Source organism: Biomphalaria glabrata, chromosome 16 (genome assembly GCF_947242115.1).
Source record: "Biomphalaria glabrata chromosome 16, xgBioGlab47.1, whole genome shotgun sequence".
NCBI classification, from domain to species: Eukaryota; Metazoa; Mollusca; class Gastropoda; family Planorbidae; genus Biomphalaria; species Biomphalaria glabrata.
In genome coordinates this window covers 15388128-15407411 of record NC_074726.1, presented here as the reverse complement: position 1 = coordinate 15407411, position 19284 = coordinate 15388128, and the positions used below count along the sequence as shown (strand labels likewise).

General features: G+C 36.9%; 1 protein-coding gene across 3 annotated transcripts; it reads right to left on the bottom strand.

The window, feature by feature from the left end:
- Positions 1–1432: 1432 nt before the first annotated feature.
- Positions 1433–18560, bottom strand: LOC106069920 (uncharacterized). Of its 3 annotated transcripts, XM_056013724.1 has the most exons (8): positions 18427–18560; positions 15311–15428; positions 11718–11792; positions 10956–11048; positions 10020–10085; positions 9182–9262; positions 4813–4871; positions 1433–4544 (listed from the first exon to the last, which is right to left on the bottom strand). In XM_056013724.1, exons 1-7 carry the CDS (start codon positions 18481–18483, stop codon positions 4837–4839), a joined length of 525 nt encoding a protein of 174 aa, XP_055869699.1. In that variant the 5' UTR covers positions 18484–18560; the 3' UTR covers positions 1433–4544; positions 4813–4836. The 3 variants fall into 3 exon arrangements, with proteins under 3 accessions (XP_055869699.1, XP_055869698.1, XP_055869700.1); XM_056013723.1 differs by lacking the exon at positions 1433–4544 and having other exon boundaries at positions 4693–4871; XM_056013725.1 differs by lacking the exons at positions 1433–4544; positions 10020–10085 and having other exon boundaries at positions 4693–4871.
- Between the last annotated feature and the right edge of the window lie 724 nt (positions 18561–19284).

Genomic DNA, 19284 nt, shown 5'->3' with positions numbered 1-19284 from the left:
GGTAAATTAAATCAAGTCAGACTCCCTCTTTCTCATTCGAGCTGAGCTATCGAGTCTGGACTATATCATTTATTCTCCCTCCTAGAGGAATACCTGGTGGTAAGCCGAACTTAATCACAAGTTCCATCTTAATTACTTTTGTGCTATTTCCATTGGATATTATCATGTGTATTTTGCTTAGTTCATCTATATTTAATTAGTGCATTGTGTATTTCTCACTGGCGTAAGTAGAAAACATAAACATGTCCTATGTATATATTTATGTATTGCACTAATCTATTAATGCCACGGTGCTCAATTGATCGTTGAGGCAACCATGTATATATTCGTACATCTTATTTTATTTCCTTTATCTCGGTTGATCGCCTTGATACCGCGTCTAGTAAAGAGATATGAATTATCCCCCCCCTGTATTGAATTATCTCCCCTGTAGTCGTTTTACTTTAACGAGAGTTGCACCGCTTGAACGGACACCCTCTCCATTCAAGCGCGCTCCATTGTTCTCGACCCACGGTCATATGTAAACAAATCGTCTGGGTCGCTGACCACCGCCCATTTCTCTCCCCCCCCACACACTCTTTCTCTATCCACCTGTGTTGTTTATTCGAGATTATTGTTTCCCCTTCTATGTACATTTTTATATTATTATTTCCCCTTTTATGTACATTTCTATATTGCTACTATCAGCCATCTATTTTTCCATATCCCATTTGTCATCATCTCCCCTTTTGTGCTCAAAAGCAATTTTACCAATCTGACGAATGCACCTCAGTCGAGGGCATCGATAAGATGCATAAGAGACATGTCCTAACTTGTCTTTATTTATCCGCAGCCTCCCTCAGGTGTCTGCCTATTTATTCGCTATCGAGAATCACCTACTATTTGTGTGCTTAGTGCTATTCAGCGCTGCACTTGCCTACTGAGCTCTACTCAACTCTACTACTTGGCGCTATCGGCATTGCCCGCCTATTCTACAGCCCACCTGCCAAGCTATTAGGTGCGACGTCCCTATAGATTCAGATCTGTGTGAGACGTCATAGCTACGCCAACCCTCTGCAACTCACTGGACATATCCTGTCAACTACGTTGCCCAAGGCAGATCAGCTCTGCCCGCAGTAACCTTGTGCCCACGGTAGCCGGCCACCCGCCCTACTGTGCCCACTGCAGATATTAGATTTTGGGAATTGAGACTCCACAAGAACTACATCACCGGCGTCCCTCTATCCGCTAGAGCGCCACCTCCAGCTGCAGAACCTCAAGCCAGGACACAGCCAGCTGCGACATCAACAGGAAAACCAGCTAAGTCAGAGGACAAAGTGACATACTCTCTTATTAGGTGCAAGAGTGATGATTAAGTCTAATATTATTTAGAGATAGATGCAAACCCTCCCCCTTTTCATTCTTATATGTATATTTATGTAAATAAATATTCTTTATTTTTAACTTTTGTATCTATCTTTCATTGCTCGTCTCGTTGCGTGTCTGCTCCCGATTCATATGCTGATAGGTTGGTGTGTGATAGCTTTAAAAATAATCATCCCCTAGACATTAAAACGCGCCAAACACACATCACATTTCCCCACCTGTCACAATCAGCATGGTCTATTACACATGCATCCACCATTCCAATAAAATATGGTGTATCAATTTTAATTCCAGCAACTGGTAATTGTACGGTCTTCCCATCAAACATCACTAGTTCCTGGTTTTGCCGGTATATTCTTGTTTTTTTTACCAATGGTCTATTAACTCCCACTATTGTACTCCCTGTATCTCTTATTGTCCTTACTAGTTTATTTCCAACGAAGGTCTCAAAATACTCTAGGCTTCCTGCACATGTTAACATTGACAGGCTTTGATCTCTTCTATCTCTTACTCCGCCGAATCGTCCCTGTACATTTCTTTGGTATCGACCTCGGTTACTATAAAAATGTCCTTGTCTACTACCCATTTGGTTCTTTCCTTGCCCTCTAAATCTATTTTGTTCATCATATCTAAATCGTCTGCCGTTGTTGATGTAGTTTACTTGTGTATCTCTTGTTCTGTTGAATGCAACTATTTCTTCTATGTCGCTGCCTCTGGATAGTTTTTTATCGGGGTGTGCTATCTGATAGGATCTTATCAGTCTTATTATATCTTCTATGGATTTAGGTTTTCTCTCCAACAAAAATAGTTTTAGTTCTTCCTGACACTCGTAAATTACTTTGTCTATCGTTAGAAATGTTTTTAGATAGTCAAAGGTCTTTTCTATTTTAGCGGTTTTAGTCCAATTTTCAAAACGACTGGTCATTCTGTCCAAGAAAGTCTGTGTGTCATCATTAATTAGCATCATACAGTTAACACGCTATAGCTGCCATCGTTCATGCATATTTTTGATGGAACCTCTGCTATAAATGACCTCGATAATAAGAATGACCATTTGTCTTCCGGGTATTCCAGCTCCCTCATTTCAATTTCGAATTTCTTGTCCACTTTAGCTTCTTCGAATATCACACCATTTTCTTTTTTCTCTTTCTATTGCTAATCTCTTCCTCTCCTCCAACCGTTCTTGAATGTATTTCCTTAGTTCCGATCCTTCAAGATCCAACAACCTCCCCTCTTCCTTCAACGCTGCTACTCTGCCTTGTCTGCCATTGTCTATTATCAATAGCCGAGTAATATCATGTCACTAGATCTAGACTTTAATATCTCTATTGTCTGTTGACAGGAGATCAAGTATGTATATAGGAATACGTGGGTTTTACCTTTACGTTGGGCGCCACTTGTTACGTCTTATTATGCCATGAGACTGTTTAGCGATACACCAACACCAAAACGGCAAAATTATAGTTTATAAACAATTTAATCTTAATTAACACTGTAAGCACTATATTGTTTATATTCCTTCATTTTGGTTCTCTCCTTTCAACACGCATTCGCATCATTTTACATTTACACTACGATGCACACGTAACATACGGATATTGCATAATGCCGTTTTTTTTTCGCGCGTAGGATTGGCGTTTTCCATATTGAATGACATCCCAAACCCCGCCATGCTCACCGCCATTCAAGATAGTGCAGAATGTGCGCACTGCCAGAAACCAGACTGAGAAGGATGTTGACAATAGAAGGAGAACGATTTCCGCCCAAATCTAGAACCGATATGAAGATGCTGTGTTCAAGGCAGATGTCCTAAGTGTTTCTCATGTCTCCGTGTTAATAAACATTTATATCTTGTTGAGATGCCTCCCTTAAGTTATTACAATATATTTCAGGAGATTTTTTTGAGTTTTCAAAAGATTTTAATAATTCCCGGAGATTTCCATGAGCTCCTGGTAAATCAATAGGCCGCGGGAAATCTGTTATAAGTTATAAAATGGTTTAATTTAATAATTTACACATAGGATTAGCCGGGTTCTATGAAAGTGCGGGTCCCAGTGCAGTCGCAGAGGTTGCAGTGGCCTTAGGCCGGCCCTGCAAAATAGCCGCGTATGCTTCTCTGTGGGTCGACTAGTAGGCCTATACTTTATTCATACTAGACTACTACAAAACAGTCATCTTAGTCTTTGTCTGTATTATAAATAAATTTATATTTAGCATTGTTCACAAGGAATTTTTTCAAGGTTTAGTTGTCCTACAAGCAGTTTGGTGCTACAAGTCAACGACCGGTAACAACACTCCCCATCCCACAAGATTTGATAGAGCCAAGGGTAAGAAAAATTCAAAAGAAGTAAACCTAAATTACATCTAGTATTATAATGAGAACACGAATTAAAATCTTGTCTTTCTGCTATGGGAACAGCTTAACTACGGCCTTATGGGTGAGAGTAACATTCTAAAGAGTTGATGGCGACTGAAGAAAAATCTTTTCCGGCCCAGATAAACTGGCAGTAAAGGTCATCTGTTTCTGTGGACCACGGTTAACGAGGGTGTCAAGTGGTCAGCACATCGACCAATCGCCTTTACTTTTCCCCAACTAATGTCAGGCACCCATTAGAGTTGGGTGGACTCAGATGCGCCCTGTTATCATTAATTTTCCGAGTTCGAACTCTGCCTGATTCCTGCAATCCTGCCTTCGCGTTAGAACGTAATTATTTTTAAGAGACGTCCGAAACATGTAAAAGAAAACAAAAACAAACAGAGCGTGAACGAGGGAGAGAAAGAGCGGGAGTGAGAAAAGAAAAACAAGATTGAGATTGAACGACTATTGAACGATGCTTAGTATTGACTATTTACGAAGTTTGTCTGCAATTGTTATCCTCAAACGATAATAGAAAAAAAAACTTTCAATAGAAAAACTAAATGTCAAGTTTTACGCGGTAAATTAGAAACAAAATTCATATTCTTTTATGGTCTAGGGCGACCCCTGAAAAATGTTCATTACCCACAGGTTGAGAACCCATGACAAGCTTTGTACAGCGATATAGCATATTATGAATATTTATTGTAGTTGCATTTTTTTTTTACTAATTCCTTTAGGCTAATTATATTTCAATAATGTTGCAAAGAAAATTGGAATCACTGTTTTTACACTATTTCTGTGCTCTATGACTGTTGTGTTTCTGTGAAATAGGGAAGATGAAGCATTAACAGAAGACATGGTGAAGGTTAAAAATGTGGGGAGGTAAGTGATGTTCACAGTTATAAACAATATGTGACATTATTTGTCTTCCCCTGCTTTTAACTTGAAATGGAGATAGAGTTTCAACATTTTAAAAAAGCTCATTTAATTAAAAGAAAACCAACACAGCAAGAGATCTACATTTAAAAACAAGCAAGTATACTCGTGTTCAAAAACAAAATAATTCATGGTGCTGTTCAATGGCGTACCAGCATTGAAATCTGTGCTCTTGTTTACAAAGGGCCGTCATTATAAATCATTCTTGTTCCTGTAGAGACAAAATATTAATTACAAAATGTCTTTGGAGAAGTCTAACCGTTTCTTAATTTCATTTTCACAAACACATGAAAATATTTAGATTTAGAAACTCTCGAAAGGTAGATTGTAATGATAATTGAAATATTGCTAGATTATAACTGTGCTTAATTATTTAAAATAGTTCTTATATGATATGTTGATTATTTTGACCGAACACTCACATTTTGCATTCGGTATTGAACGGACCACATGCTCTAGGCTCTGGTGGTACTTCCAGCCATACCAAATGGTGCCGTTGTTAAGTTTCCACTAATCGGTCTTTATTTTCCTCTTTTTATATATTTCCAAGTAAGTTTATCTCTAGACTCTAGACCAGGGGTCGGCAACCTTTTGAGTCGTAAGAGCCAAAAATTACAATTTACAAAATTTCGAAATTTTTAAAGAGCCACAAAGTTTTTTTTTCTTGCCAACTATAAATAGTTCTGACACAATGAATTTTTTTTAATTAAAAAAAAAAACGAATTCATATATAAGTAGCCTAGTGTTTTTCACAACAAATTAGATAATATATATATGGCATATTAGATAATTATTTTTTATTTCAATAAGAACTAAAGCAATTAAACATTTACTTACACCACTAACTTGTACTTCAATAACAAACAATTGAGCAAACAAATTCAATGGGAGCGATGGCTTTTGTTTTAGAAAGCTGGATACATTTGGCTCATACGGTAACTTGATGTTTTTAGTTTTAAACACGAATCTGAAGTAGTTCGTGTCAAAAGTTGCACTGATTTTATCGTGATGCTGCTTTACACATTGAACATGAAGTAACTTACCGCTCTGAATATTTTCTGCAAAAAGAATTATTTTTTCTTCAAAACAAACCAATTCTTCTACCAAAACATAGGATGGGTTTTCCTTTCCTTGCAGTTTTAGATTCAGCTCATTTAATTTCTCTGTTATATGAATCATAAAGTAAAATTTTTGCAACTATTTGTCCTTCTATAATTCGCTGTGATAAATGCCTTTTTCATTTAGAAATGTATTTATTTCATTCAAGCACAAAGCAAAACGTTTCATCGCCTTACCTTTGGAAAAGCATAGGTCGGAATACTGAGTCTCCATTTCGTTTAAGTGGTAGAGTGCTTTTGACAAGAAGCTGTTAATAATCTTGATTTCCAAATTCATGTCTTCATTTATTTCGGTTGGAATCGTTTTTGGGCACAAGGCGCTTCTTGGTGCATTATTCAGTGAAACGTAAAAATTTCTTTGTTCGACGAATTGTTGTTGCCCTTTAATTTTTTTCTCGTCATACTTCTGGCTCTATCAGTTGCTATTGAAACGATTTTATTTAAATCGATCTTATTGTCTTCAAGGTATTTTTGCATGTATTCGCTCTATCGTCCCCACTAGTAAGTCATGAGAGTGGTAGCAATCCTAGGGAAGACACATACCTGACAAATTGGGCAACTTGTGCCGCGTCTTTATGTCGCAAGACTCATCTATAGCAAGTGATAAGGCAGAAAGAAAGTTGAATATCTTCCACCCGCAAATATGTTACATTTGAAGACATTTTAGCTATTCTATCTTGTACTGTTTCAGCGGATAGTGGCAAGTCTTTGAATTTGTTTTTCAAGATTTCTGGTTTGTTTTTGAAATCACGAAACTTCTTCAGATGCACGAAGGAAGCAGTCTTAGACATACCATCTGTAAATGGTTTGTCTTTTTGTACAACTTCTAGTGGTATACACAAATCTTGCCAGGATAGCATTACTTGTAGATCGCTTCTAACTTTGAGAAGATAATTCGCTTACAACTCGTTTACTTGAAACAACAAACTATACGTCACAGTCAAAGCACGTGGTTGAGATGCCAATTCTTCTTACGTCAAATCGAATTAAAACCTACATAGAAACATCCGACGACGGCATCATTCGAGAGCTTTTGAGAATCCGACAGACTGACAATAGTGACGACGAGTGTAATGGGGGAGGGGTGTGGTGAAAAGCGAGTACAAGTGGCTGAGAGATAGAATCGGCGCCTAAGTTTCGTTAAACGATTCAGAACTATTTTAAAAGTGTTTCGATAAAATAAATAATATTTGCGTATGGAACTAAAGAGCCGCAGATTCACATCCAAAGAGCCGCATGTGGCTCGCGAGCCGCAGGTTGCCGATCCCGGCTCTAGACCAGCGTTTCTAAAACTATAATGCGCGACCCTTAGACGTCTTCCCAAAGAGGTGCGAGGTCCGGATTGCGCGTGGGATGATTTGTGTCCATTTATTTTTTTTTCAAAGGGCAAAAAAGTTGTTACTTCATTGTAGTTTGAGTCTTTAATTATAAACGTATTAAAATAGCATTATTAGAAATGTTTGAAAAATTAAAATATTTTAAGTAAGAAAAGTTTCTACATCTTTTTCAATGTACACTATTTCACCAGAGGCCCTGCAATTATTATGACTCATAATTTTATGAAGCAAACATTTCAAAATGTCATCACTAGTGAATATATTTTATTGGGTCAGAATGGTGGAAATCCTCACGCCTGCTATCGCACATTGATAGGTCTACATGTGACAAATAAAATAGCGACAATTAGCTTAACACGAAGATGATTTTACAACGACGACGCCCATTGCATACGTGCGTGCTTGTGTGTACAGTATTGGCCAGTGAGGGATGCCTAATTCTTTATTTGACTGAATTTGACCTGCGTATATTTTTACTGGGATGAATTGTTGGTGGGTTGCAAAAGGTAAAAGTTAAAAGAGACGCTGCTGTAGAGAATATGTGAACAATCTACAAAAAGAAGTAAGTCTATATTATTGAATTTTTGTTTCTTATGTCACCTCATGATAGAGCAGAAAAATCGAGAAATGATTTAATTCCAATTAATGCCGATTAGGAATATCACGCATACCTTCCAGGCAATCATTTCTTCTGTCTGATTTATGGTTTGTCTTAAGAAGGTGCTGCGTTTTTTTAATTTTTGTCCAGTTTTAGTTGCAATACCGCTTTCAATTTCTTCAATATGGACAAATTAACAGGAGAGTTCCGACGTATGTGCAAGAATCACAAAGCGGTGTTTTCAAAATCAACTTCCGGTAATGCCGAAATAACATCGAACGAACCACCAAAAAAGAAAATGAAGACTGAAATCACTGAATCGCAAATAAAAACTATTTGCACTTTTCTTTTTATTACATTGGAAGTACACTGGATGTATCAACATTTGTGCTGAGGCACTGTCAAACCAGCCAGGAAACAAGTCAGCGGTATATTACTAAGTAACAGACTTTTTGTTTTAATGAGAGGAAAGATTCAATTTTTGAAGCGGAACGCAGTGTACAGAAAACAATTATTGTGTCTCTGTTTGAGGACTGCTGAGAAACCAGGTGCTTTAGTTACGACCCTGCTACCTATCAGCTAGAGTTGTCTATGCAAAAAGACATTTCCATCAATGACAAGCATAAAATTAAAGCCAAGAAACTCTAAGCATTTGCAACATGATCTGGTGGTTTCTGTCATCACACATTCTTCACAGATTCAGTACCTGATGTCAAAGAATCAAAGGCACGCTTTGCTCTACAAACAACAATAAAAGCGAGTAACCTTATACAACTTTTCAGTAAGCAACTTTTCCCTCTTTGGACATTTATCTACCTCCTGTTTTTAAACAATTCTTTAATAAATAAAGTTCAAAATGACTGTAACGTTTTCATTTTAGTGATTATATTGACCTTTTCTTTAAAATAAATTAGGCGAAAATTGACGATTCATATAGAAAATGGCACTTCCGTTTACTGATTTTCACTGAGTTATATTTATTCAAAAAAGTTTGAAAAGAAATGGATGGTTCTACGTGTGGTGCTATTTAGTGCAATAACAAAATTTTATTTAGTATTGAATAGAAAACGTTAAAAGAATAGTTTGTTTAATATTGAATAAAAGTTATATCAGAATTGTTTTTTAAAACTAGGCTCTATATTATACTTATATCAATTGTAGACCACACAATTATTTGCATAGGAAAATGAATATACGTTTTTTTTTCGTGTATTTTGTCAAGCGTGATACAATTGTAAGATACCTAACTGCTGTGATTGTGACCCTTGAATTTTTTTTTATTTAATAACTTAATGGGCGTAGAAAGTAGGGCTTAACCGAGTGAATAAATAGAAGGAAGGAAGAGAGTCCATGTAACAGAGTAGTGGAAAGAAATAGGCAAGCGTACAAGTTTGGGGAAAGGAGGAAGCAATAGACATGTTCGAGAATGGCTTTTGTTTTATAGACTACAAAACAAACTAACACTTACCATATCTCCTTGCTATAGATGTGATCACAGCTGCCGTTCTGCTTACAGCTGCTAGTACAGCTTGAAATGGTCTTCGCTGTTCTGTTAAAATATCAAATACTCCAGTTTATTGCAGTTAGTATATATTGCATTAAATAGTTTTATTAAATCTATAGTAAACATTAAATTTGTTTTAATAAGTTTAATTTTTTCAAGAAAATTATGCAATATTAATTACGTATAATCTCCCTCCCCTTCTTAAAAGCGTAGCTTAAATCTTATATATTTTGTTGGAGATTTTCACAATAACATTAAAAATGTCAAGGACACTAAATTTAACCTCAATTTTGACAACTAAATAAAAAAAAGAAATTTTAAATGTACTATTGTTATTGTATGCACACTATCCCAACATTTTAAAATACAAAATTTTACAAATAAGTTTTAAGTTGTGCAACTGTCAGATGGAGATTTTAAAATTTAACTTAAAATGTCAAGGACACAAATTGACCCTCAATGTTGACAAATAAATAAAAAAAAAGAAAACTGCTAAAATTCGTAGTGTTTTTAATGAACGCACTAGCCTATGGTTCTATAATGCACAACTATAACCGGGTAGTAAATATATTTTATAAGCCCGAAGATATTATAAAAATACCATGTTATAATTTGTCATAACTTGCTAATAAATCTCTAGATCTGGTTTTTAAATATAATGCTATTCTTTTCAGATAAGGCTAACATATAAAGATAGATCCATGCTATTATTGTAGCTAGAAAACAACAATTATTGACGTAACTTTTTCTATTTTAGTATAGGCACGATCTACATAGTTGGGATGGTCAGAATAAACGTTACCTTCTAAAAGATCTCCTTTATCAGCCAAAGCACCCCATAATTTCAGCGCAACATTAAGTCTTGCAGCTTTAAAAAATGTAAAAGAAAAGAAAAAAATGATTCGGCTTGTTATAATAAAACTGTTTATAAAAACAAACAAACAAAAAAACAACAACATTAACACGAAGCGTGATGGGCAGACGTCAACCGGAGCCTCCTGAGGACCTGAAGACACGTGAACTCTTAAATAATTTCTGTTTTGTTTTACAATTTTAGGTTTAAAAAAGAAACTTGATCACAAAATTGATAAGATGTTTTCAAACATTTTAATTCACAACATTCAATTGCTAATTTTCACCATTACCTGCGGTAGCGTCCCCTTTATATCTAGAACTATAAGAAACCAAATGTTGATCATGATCATGAACATATCCAGAGAAAATAGACACTTTGATAGCTGGGAAAAGTCAAAGGTTGGGAAAAACAGACAATAAGGATGCATGGTGGACACTCCAGGGTGATGATAGGCAGTCCTAGCCTGAGAGTCAGTCACTACCCAACAGGCACTTGCTTCTGGCGATTCAATATGTCGCCACTGGAAAGAAGACGAAGAAACAGTAGATCGAATTCTTGGAGAATGCCGCGTCCTGCATGGAATGGAACAAGGTTTTGAGGGAGATCAAGAGAGAGAGAGAGGGGGGGAGGGAGGGAGAACTGGTTACGAGCAATAGGCAAAACGTAAGACATTAAGAGTTAGTATGTATACACTGTTTGTACCAAACACTTTCAATGTCAAACACTTTAAATGTCAAACACTTTCAATGTCAAACACTTTCAAAGTCAAACATTTTCAATGTCAAACATTTTCAATGTCAAACACTTTCAATGTCAAACACCTTCAATGTCAAACAATGTAACACTAGTCAAAGGCTACCACTTAAAAGCGACTTATCTTACCTTGAGTTTGTGCAAATAAAGTTCTGACTGCTGCCTGCTGGCCAATTGTTTCTGCTCCGCTGTTGATTTCTCTCTGTACCTCAGCAGCGGAAACTTGAACAAGAGATTACAAAAATTTACAGGATGTAAAACTCACTATATCCATCCATACGTCCATCCATATCTCTCATTTTCTCTCTCTCTCTCTCTCTTTATGTATATATATATATATATAGTACCGGGTGACCGAGCTCAATGACTTGTTTCCTGAGATCATTTCCGGAAATGTTCGTGTGTGTGTCTATTTATATGAACGAGAGCGGTAATTCCTGTTGAAGTCATGAAATTTTCCCGATGTAACCAATGAGCTTAGAATTTTTTAAAATCTTATTTCTTATCTTTTCTTATCTTATCTTATATACCTTCAAAAAAGAAGATAATTACTTACTACGCGTTATGCATCTAAAATGCATGTCAACCGATGACTTAAATTCAGTCAAGTCACTGGTTTTCCTGGATGGCTCAGGCAACCCATTCCATGCTCTAATAGCACTAGGGAAGAAGGAGCATTTGTACCAATTGTCCTAGCATATGGAACGAGGAATGTGCCTTTCTCTTTGTGGTTTTTTTAACTTGTTCCCATGCCTAAAGAATAAGAACAACCAGCTAACTGTGGACATTTAAAACAACATCAACACATTTCACAAAGTTTGAACTACACAAATATTAACACACTAAACAGTAAATAGAAAAAAAGAAATAGGACGCCTCTTAAGCTATTACCTCGTCTAGAAAATCTGTCAGCGTGATGTCTCACATGTCCTGCAAATCTGACCAGGTCCGAGGCTCTGACACCAACTTAAATACACAAAATTGGTAGCTAGATAATAATTCTTCTTGTATAACTTAGTAATCATCAATCAGTTAACATATTTTTAATAAGAGATAATAAAAGCCTTTTTTTGGCGCTACAGGTTCTGACGATGACTGGTAAAAGTGTTTAGAATAAGCAGTATTGTTTTATCATACTTTACTACTACAGTGTATAGTATACATTCTCCTCCCTCTCCCCCCCCCCCCCCCCCACAAAAAAAGTTTTAATAATTTTGCGTATTTCATAAACTTATATTGTGAATTATTGATGGCTGCTTGGTCGTGTAGTATGTGCTCGGGTCATGTCGTCTCAATGATCCCGGGTTCAAACACTGCCCGGAAAAAAAACTCTTCATCTTATGGGAGGTTCGGACTAGGATGTAAAAATCTTCAATTCGGAGGGAACACCAGACATTTTACCCCACCCCTTAAATTGTAGGTGAGGTGTGCGAATGGATGACAATGGAATGAATGACAATGGAAAAGATGACATTGGAATGGATGACAATGGAATGGATGACAATCAGTGTTCTTTCTTTTCTAGTTTGAGGTAGGCCTACTATATAAATTAAATAAATAATAAAAAAAAATTTTGTGAAAAAAAACTTACATTGATTTTTTTTCACTGTTATATTTTGTTTTGGACAAGATTAAAGCACACACACATTATAATGTTAGTGACACTACAATAATGAATCAACAAACTTGAATCCCACATCTTATGTACACTAATAACAATAGTTCTTTACATAGAAGTACTTTTGAACACAAACATACACATACAAAAAATTACATGAATTATTGTTTTTAAGGACATAATACATGAACATATATAATGTAGCGAAAACAAATTGCGTCACAACGTCCCTTGCCAAAACGACCATCGCACCAAAACGACTACGCCAAATAGACTACGCCAAAAAGACTACGCCAAATAGACTACGCCAAATCGTCCTGTTCCGGTTAAAATGAGAATTAACTAGTACGTAAAAGCAATGGTTCTCAATCGTTGATACGTTGGAGGGTCCGCAGAAAGATGAAAATTGCATACAATTAAAATAAATGTTTCGCTAAAACCAGTTTATCCGATTCTATAATTTAAATAATAACCAACTAGTCCTTCTCTATTGTTTAATGTCTATTAAGAACTACGTAATGATAAACAATAATGATTGTTAAAAGACCTATGATAAAAATTATTTTGCGCATGAATATCAAATATACTCTTTTCATAAACCTATACATGTTCTTATTTCAATTTGTCTACCTCTCAAGCCAATCAACGTCGGTCTTTCAATTTTACATCATTCATAGAAATTCAAATTTTTCCAAGCGACGACCTTGAGACTCAACGAAACACGAACACATCACTCTATTTATTGTAGTATTATTATGTTAGAAATGAACGATTAGTTATTCTCTGGCGCTGCCAGGGTCGAGTTTTGCTAAAGAGAAACAAAATTCATCGTAGTCCCTTTAACAGTTTCCACTGAGGAATTTTCTGGTGATGTGGCAGGTCTGCAGCAGTACCGCCCTCTGACAGGCAATGAGGAGTTCCTAGGATTAAGGGCCTTGAAGGTGTCTGTGAGGTCAGTTGTTATTATCCCTCGGTTGATATAATAATGGCGTATATTGTTATTTTTGACAATTTCCATAGGTGCTTAATCTCCAAGCCTAGGTTCCAATTTTTTCTTTGTTTTTCTATCTCAGTTTTTCTTAAATTATTAATATTATTATTATTTATAATTGATTATTAACTTATACAGTGGTAAGTCGTGTTTGTTACATTGGTTTTCGGTTATGGATAAATATTTGAAGCATAAGCAGACATCTGAAGTGGAAATAGTGGCAAAGAACTGAGACACGATGCCACAAAATAGGCTGCTCCAACGTTAAGTAAAATTACGTAAATATTCTCTTGAAGGTTTACCATTCGGATTGATACCTTACAAAGTGAATAATGATCAGTCACAATGGGTCATTTGTTTGAATGTGTTATCTAACAAAAGTGTGAAAGCTAATAAACTAAAGCGTCATTTTGTAATAAATCTAAATTAACTAAAACACTAGCCCATAGAATTCTGTGAACATGAAACAAAACTGCATGCAAATCAGCAGAAATTTATTAGATTTGCGACAACAAAGAATGAAAAAGCTCTTAATATTTCCTATATTATGTCATTGCGAAAATCACAGAGCCAAAAAGCACACAAGGTTGCGTAGAGTTTGATTATGTCAGCGGCTTTGGAAATATGTGCTTTAGGCAGCCAAATCAGGCTGCATAAGGGGTCTGCTAATATCATATTGCTTGTAAAGGGGTCCCTGAACTGAAAAAAGTTTGAGAACCTCTGCGCTAAAGGACTAAATTGCTACAACATATTTGACCTGTCTTGTTGGTAATGTGTGTGTATATATACTGTAATGGATGAGTACATAAATATACATCCTGTAACATAATCTGTAGGATGTAATAATCTTCAATTCTGAAGAAACATCCATAACATGTAAAGCAAATCAGCATGTGCCCGTGACATCCTGTATCCACATGCTACAAGGCTACATGCACCAGGCACATGCTACAAGGCTACATGCACCAGGCACTTGTTACAAGGCTACATGCACCAGGCACATGCTACAAGGCTACATGCATCAGGCACATGTTACAAGGCTACATGCACCAGGCATATGCTAAAAGGCTACATGCACCAGACACATGCTACAAGGCTACATACACCATGGAAGTTGTTACAAGGCTACATGCATCAGACACATGCTACAAGGCTACATGCACCAGGCACATGATACAAGGGTACATGCATCAGGCGCATGTTACAAGGCTACATGCACCAGGCACATGCTACAAGGCTACATGCACCAGGCACTTGTTACAAGGCTACATGCATCAGGCATATTCTACATGGCTACATGCACCAGGCACATGCTACAAGGCTACATGCTACAAGGCTACATGCACCAGGCACATGCTACAAGGCTACATACACCATGGAAGTTGTTACAAGGCTACATGCATCAGACACATGCTACAAGGCTACATGCACCAGGCACTTGTTACAAGGCTACATGCATCAGGCATATTCTACATGGCTACATGCACCAGGCACATGCTACAAGGCTACATGCTACAAGGTTACATGCACCAGGCACATGCTACAAGGCTACATGCTACAAGGCTAGATGCACCAGGCACATGCTGTTTTGCTCAACGTGTTTTGGACGTTCTTTCAGACTTGCAAATGATCTCGTCCTATCCCCAACCTTCTGCAGGACGGCAAGGGATGTCAGCGGGCAGGGTTTGAACACAAGACCATAGAGACGACAGTCTCGAGCATGTCTACCGCACTACCAAGCAGCACTACTATTTGCGCCAAAAGTGTGATGTTGCTTGGATGCATTATTGTCCTACTAGTAAGTATCGATACTTCTTGGCGAGACTTTTAAACTGTGACTACAACACGATGGTGGAAAGAAAAAACAAAGTGCACCTCCCATGGAACGTGAGACGACTTTCTGTACCAGTTCAAAGACGTCGTCTGCGTCCATGTTGTTCTCAAGAGATATGTTGTCATCGTCCCTGAGAGACAGTTCCCTCTCCTCGTCTTCCTGTAATATAAACAATACAAAGGAGGGACTGCACTGACATATACATTTCTAAGTAGACTTTCACTGTTAATTAAACAATACAAAGTAGGGCTGCACTGACATATGCATTTCTAAGCAGGCTTTCACTGTTACTTAATACAAAGTAGGGCTGCACTGACATATACATTTCTAAGCAGGCTTTCACTGTTACTTAATACAAAGGAAGGACTGCACTGACATATACATTTCTAAACAGACTTTCACTGTTACTTGATATAATTTTCTTATAGACAGTTACGAACTGAAGTTAAGCGCAGTGATATTCTTTATCTTAACACTCTATCAGACTAATTAGTCGGAAGTTTTGGTTTAAACCCTTTCTACTTTATGCAAATCCCAGCCTTGTCACGTAATATTTATGTTTTGCTTTGAAAAAGTTCAACTCCAATGTTAACTCTACGCAGGGCCGGATTTAAGTAACTGGAGGCCACAACATGTTTTTGAAAACTTGAATAAAAATCCACTTATTATTAATAATAGGTTAATTGTATATTAAAAATCATAACAAATTCCTGTAAGGATCAATAAAGCCGTCTTAGTCTTAGTCTTAAAGTGCTTGTCAATTTTAATCTCATTTTCATTCTTTAAAAAAAACAATTACTATGCACATTTTAGTTGTTTTTGTTTTGTTTTTTTGACTATGTTGAGGGTAATGCCCTGGGTAGACGCACTGCCGTAAATCAGGAGATGATTTATATATTACGAGGACACTACAAGCGGACACTTCTTGAACACAACTGTGTCTTGAATTAAAGCATTGTCGTTAAAAAAAAAATACGAACAAAAAATGTTTGTAATAAAAAAAACTAAAAAAAAGTTTCTGACCCGTCAAAATTTGGATTTTTTTCAAATTTCAACTGTGCAAGTCTCTCTCTTGTGGAGGCCTGCTCTCCTTTAAACCCTGCTCTGACCACTGGCGGATCCAGAACTTTGGAGTGGGGGGGGCGATTTTTTTCCAAACCCTAACCCTAACGCCCAGTAAACCCTAACCCTATGCATAAACGTGCGTACAGCATATATATATATATATATATATATATATATATATATATATATATATATATGAGAATAAAATAAGACTGTTTCTCAATCTTCGGCGAAAAAAACAGAAACAAAAACAGTCTTTCTCTTGCAAGCTTGGGGGCCTGGGAGAGCGCTGTAAGCTTCTTCAGTGGGGTTCGGGCCGGACCCCGACGCCCAAAAGCGTTTTCTTGCATTTTTCTCTGCAGAAACGCATTCTTCTGACATCTACAGCTCATTATTTATCAGTGGGGTTCGGGGCGAAGCCCCGACGCCAAAAGCGTTTTCTTGCATTTTTCACGGCTGAAACGCATTCTCCTGACATCTACAGCTCATTACTTATTAGTGGTGTTCGGGGCGAAGCCCCGACGCCAAAAGCGTTTTCTTGCATTTTTCACTACAGAAACGCATTCTTCTGACATCTACAGCTCATTATTTATCAGTGGGGTTCGGGGCAAAGCCCCGACGCAAAAAGCGTTTTCTTGCATTTCTCACTGCAGAAACGCATTCTCCTGACATCTACAGCTTATTATTCATCAGTGAGGTTCGGGGCGAAGCCTCGACGCTAAAAGCGTTTTCTGACATTCTTCACTGCAATAACGCATTCTCGTGCCCTACAGCTCATTATTCATTCTATTATAAAGTGCCTTTTGAATAATGAGAAAAATATTCTAATATGAATTTATAGTCCCTTAATACATTGCAAATAAAACCGATTTGTTCTTTGAAAAGATTAGATACCCCACATATTTAGATTAAGTTTTTGAGGATCGCCGCCGAAAAATAAAATTCGATTAATAATATTCAATAAAATTCTAGCATACATTGTGAGTTATAGTCCTAAATTTATTTAACTAGAAAAATATGAGATAGAGTAAAGGTTGGAAAAAGTCGACTAGGAAAAGATTATCTGGCTTTTGAACTCATCTCAACCGTGACTGTTATATTGAAAAATTTCGTTTGAATTATAACTTTTCCAAAGCAAAGTCTTTCTTAAAATAGTTATGATAAATTCATGTCAAATTACACAAACTCTGTCTGGAAAGGGCAAGGGCGGTAAAATGAAAACGATTAATTCTCGCTTCTTTTTATAATTTCTGCTATTGATTGCATTTTGCATTAAGGAATAGGGGTTGGGCGACTCGATATAAGAATTTACTTTATAGCATATATAAATTATATTAGTGACAGATTTTTTTTTATTTTGTAATTTCTTACTATAATACAAAAAGAAAAAGTATTGATTTGTCCGATGGGGGGAAGGGGATTGCATGTATCGCACTTCCACCTGTTTATATTATATAGATATTCGACTAATTTTGTTAACATACTATGATTTCTCCATAAAAGTAGGACCGCCCCCCCCCACTCAAAGGGTTTAGATGGGAAGGGCGGTGGAGGTATTCGCCTTCCCTTCCAATCGGCCAACAGGTGAACGAAATTATATAAAGACCGGTTAAAATACCAATAACAAGTTTTAATCATATAGATATTTAATTGATTCTGTTAGCAAGCTGTGATTTCTACAAATAAATAGGACCGCCCCCCCCCCACTCGAAAGTTTATGGTGGGGGGGGGGCGGATTGATGCCATCGCCCCCTCCCGACCCTACCAAATCGGCCAAAATACTAGAAGGGGGGGGGCGAAATAATCTAAAAATAGGTTGAAATATAAATAATTAGTATATATTATTAACATAAGTAATAAATTCGCATACAAATTGTGTGAATTCTATACTATAATTCGTCCGCCCCCCCCCCAAAGGGGGGGTCGATCGCCCCTACCGCCCCCCCCCCCCTGGATCCGCCAGTGGCTCTGACTCTACGAATAGAATTAGATCGAAAAGTTTGCGTGAAAAAAAAGTTTACCAAATTTTCTTTTACAATCAAATAAACAAAATGTCCAGAACACGATTTTAGACTTTATTGAAAACACTTACAATGACTTGACTTGTGGCCAGAGCAACAAGGTAGAGAAACAAGAAATAGACTGACATGGTGACTCGCAGGAATCAGATCTGCAGAGACAACTGGTGATTAGTGCAGGTGAAATGTAAAGACATTTATACCATCAGCAGCCGTACGTGACACGCAACTCTTTCCAATTTCTAATTGTGGTATTATGGTAATGAAAGGATCGTAAAACAAACTGAACCCTTTATTACAGTTGGTGTCAGCGGATATTAGGATTAGTGCAATCATCCATCGGAGGTAAGTGAGAGCAATAAAAAAAAACAGTCCACCATTTAATTGCTCTGGCTAGCTTTGAGTTGTAAAGTTGGTAGCAGCATAGTTTCCTATCAGGGTTCAGGTGAATGTAAGCTTAACATTTTGGTTATGGTCAAGAGTATAAAAGAATTTCGTGGCCAGCACAAGCAGTCAGCAGTGAACAGGTTTCAACTGTATTCAATGGAAAGCTTCTCTTTATGCCAGATGACCTAAGCGATATATTGAGAGGAAAAATTAGGTGCAGAGAGAAGCAATCTTTTTTTACAAAGCTTATATCAATTCACTCTCTTTGTCTGTCTGTTTGTGTGACTAGCCAAACGTTTGTACACGTCATATCTCCGAAACCCAGTCTCGGATGACGCTTAAATTTTGCACAATTATTTCTTTTAACTCACAACATAAGAAACAATTTAAAAAAAAGCAATTAGTTAATTAACAATTGGTAATAAATTATATTGTTGGTTTCTCAAACAAGGTAAAGAACTCAAAATCGGCCCCCGAAGTGGTCCACCCAGGCAGGTAAAAGGCAGGTTTCAATATTATCGGAAAGAACATGCGAATGAAATTTT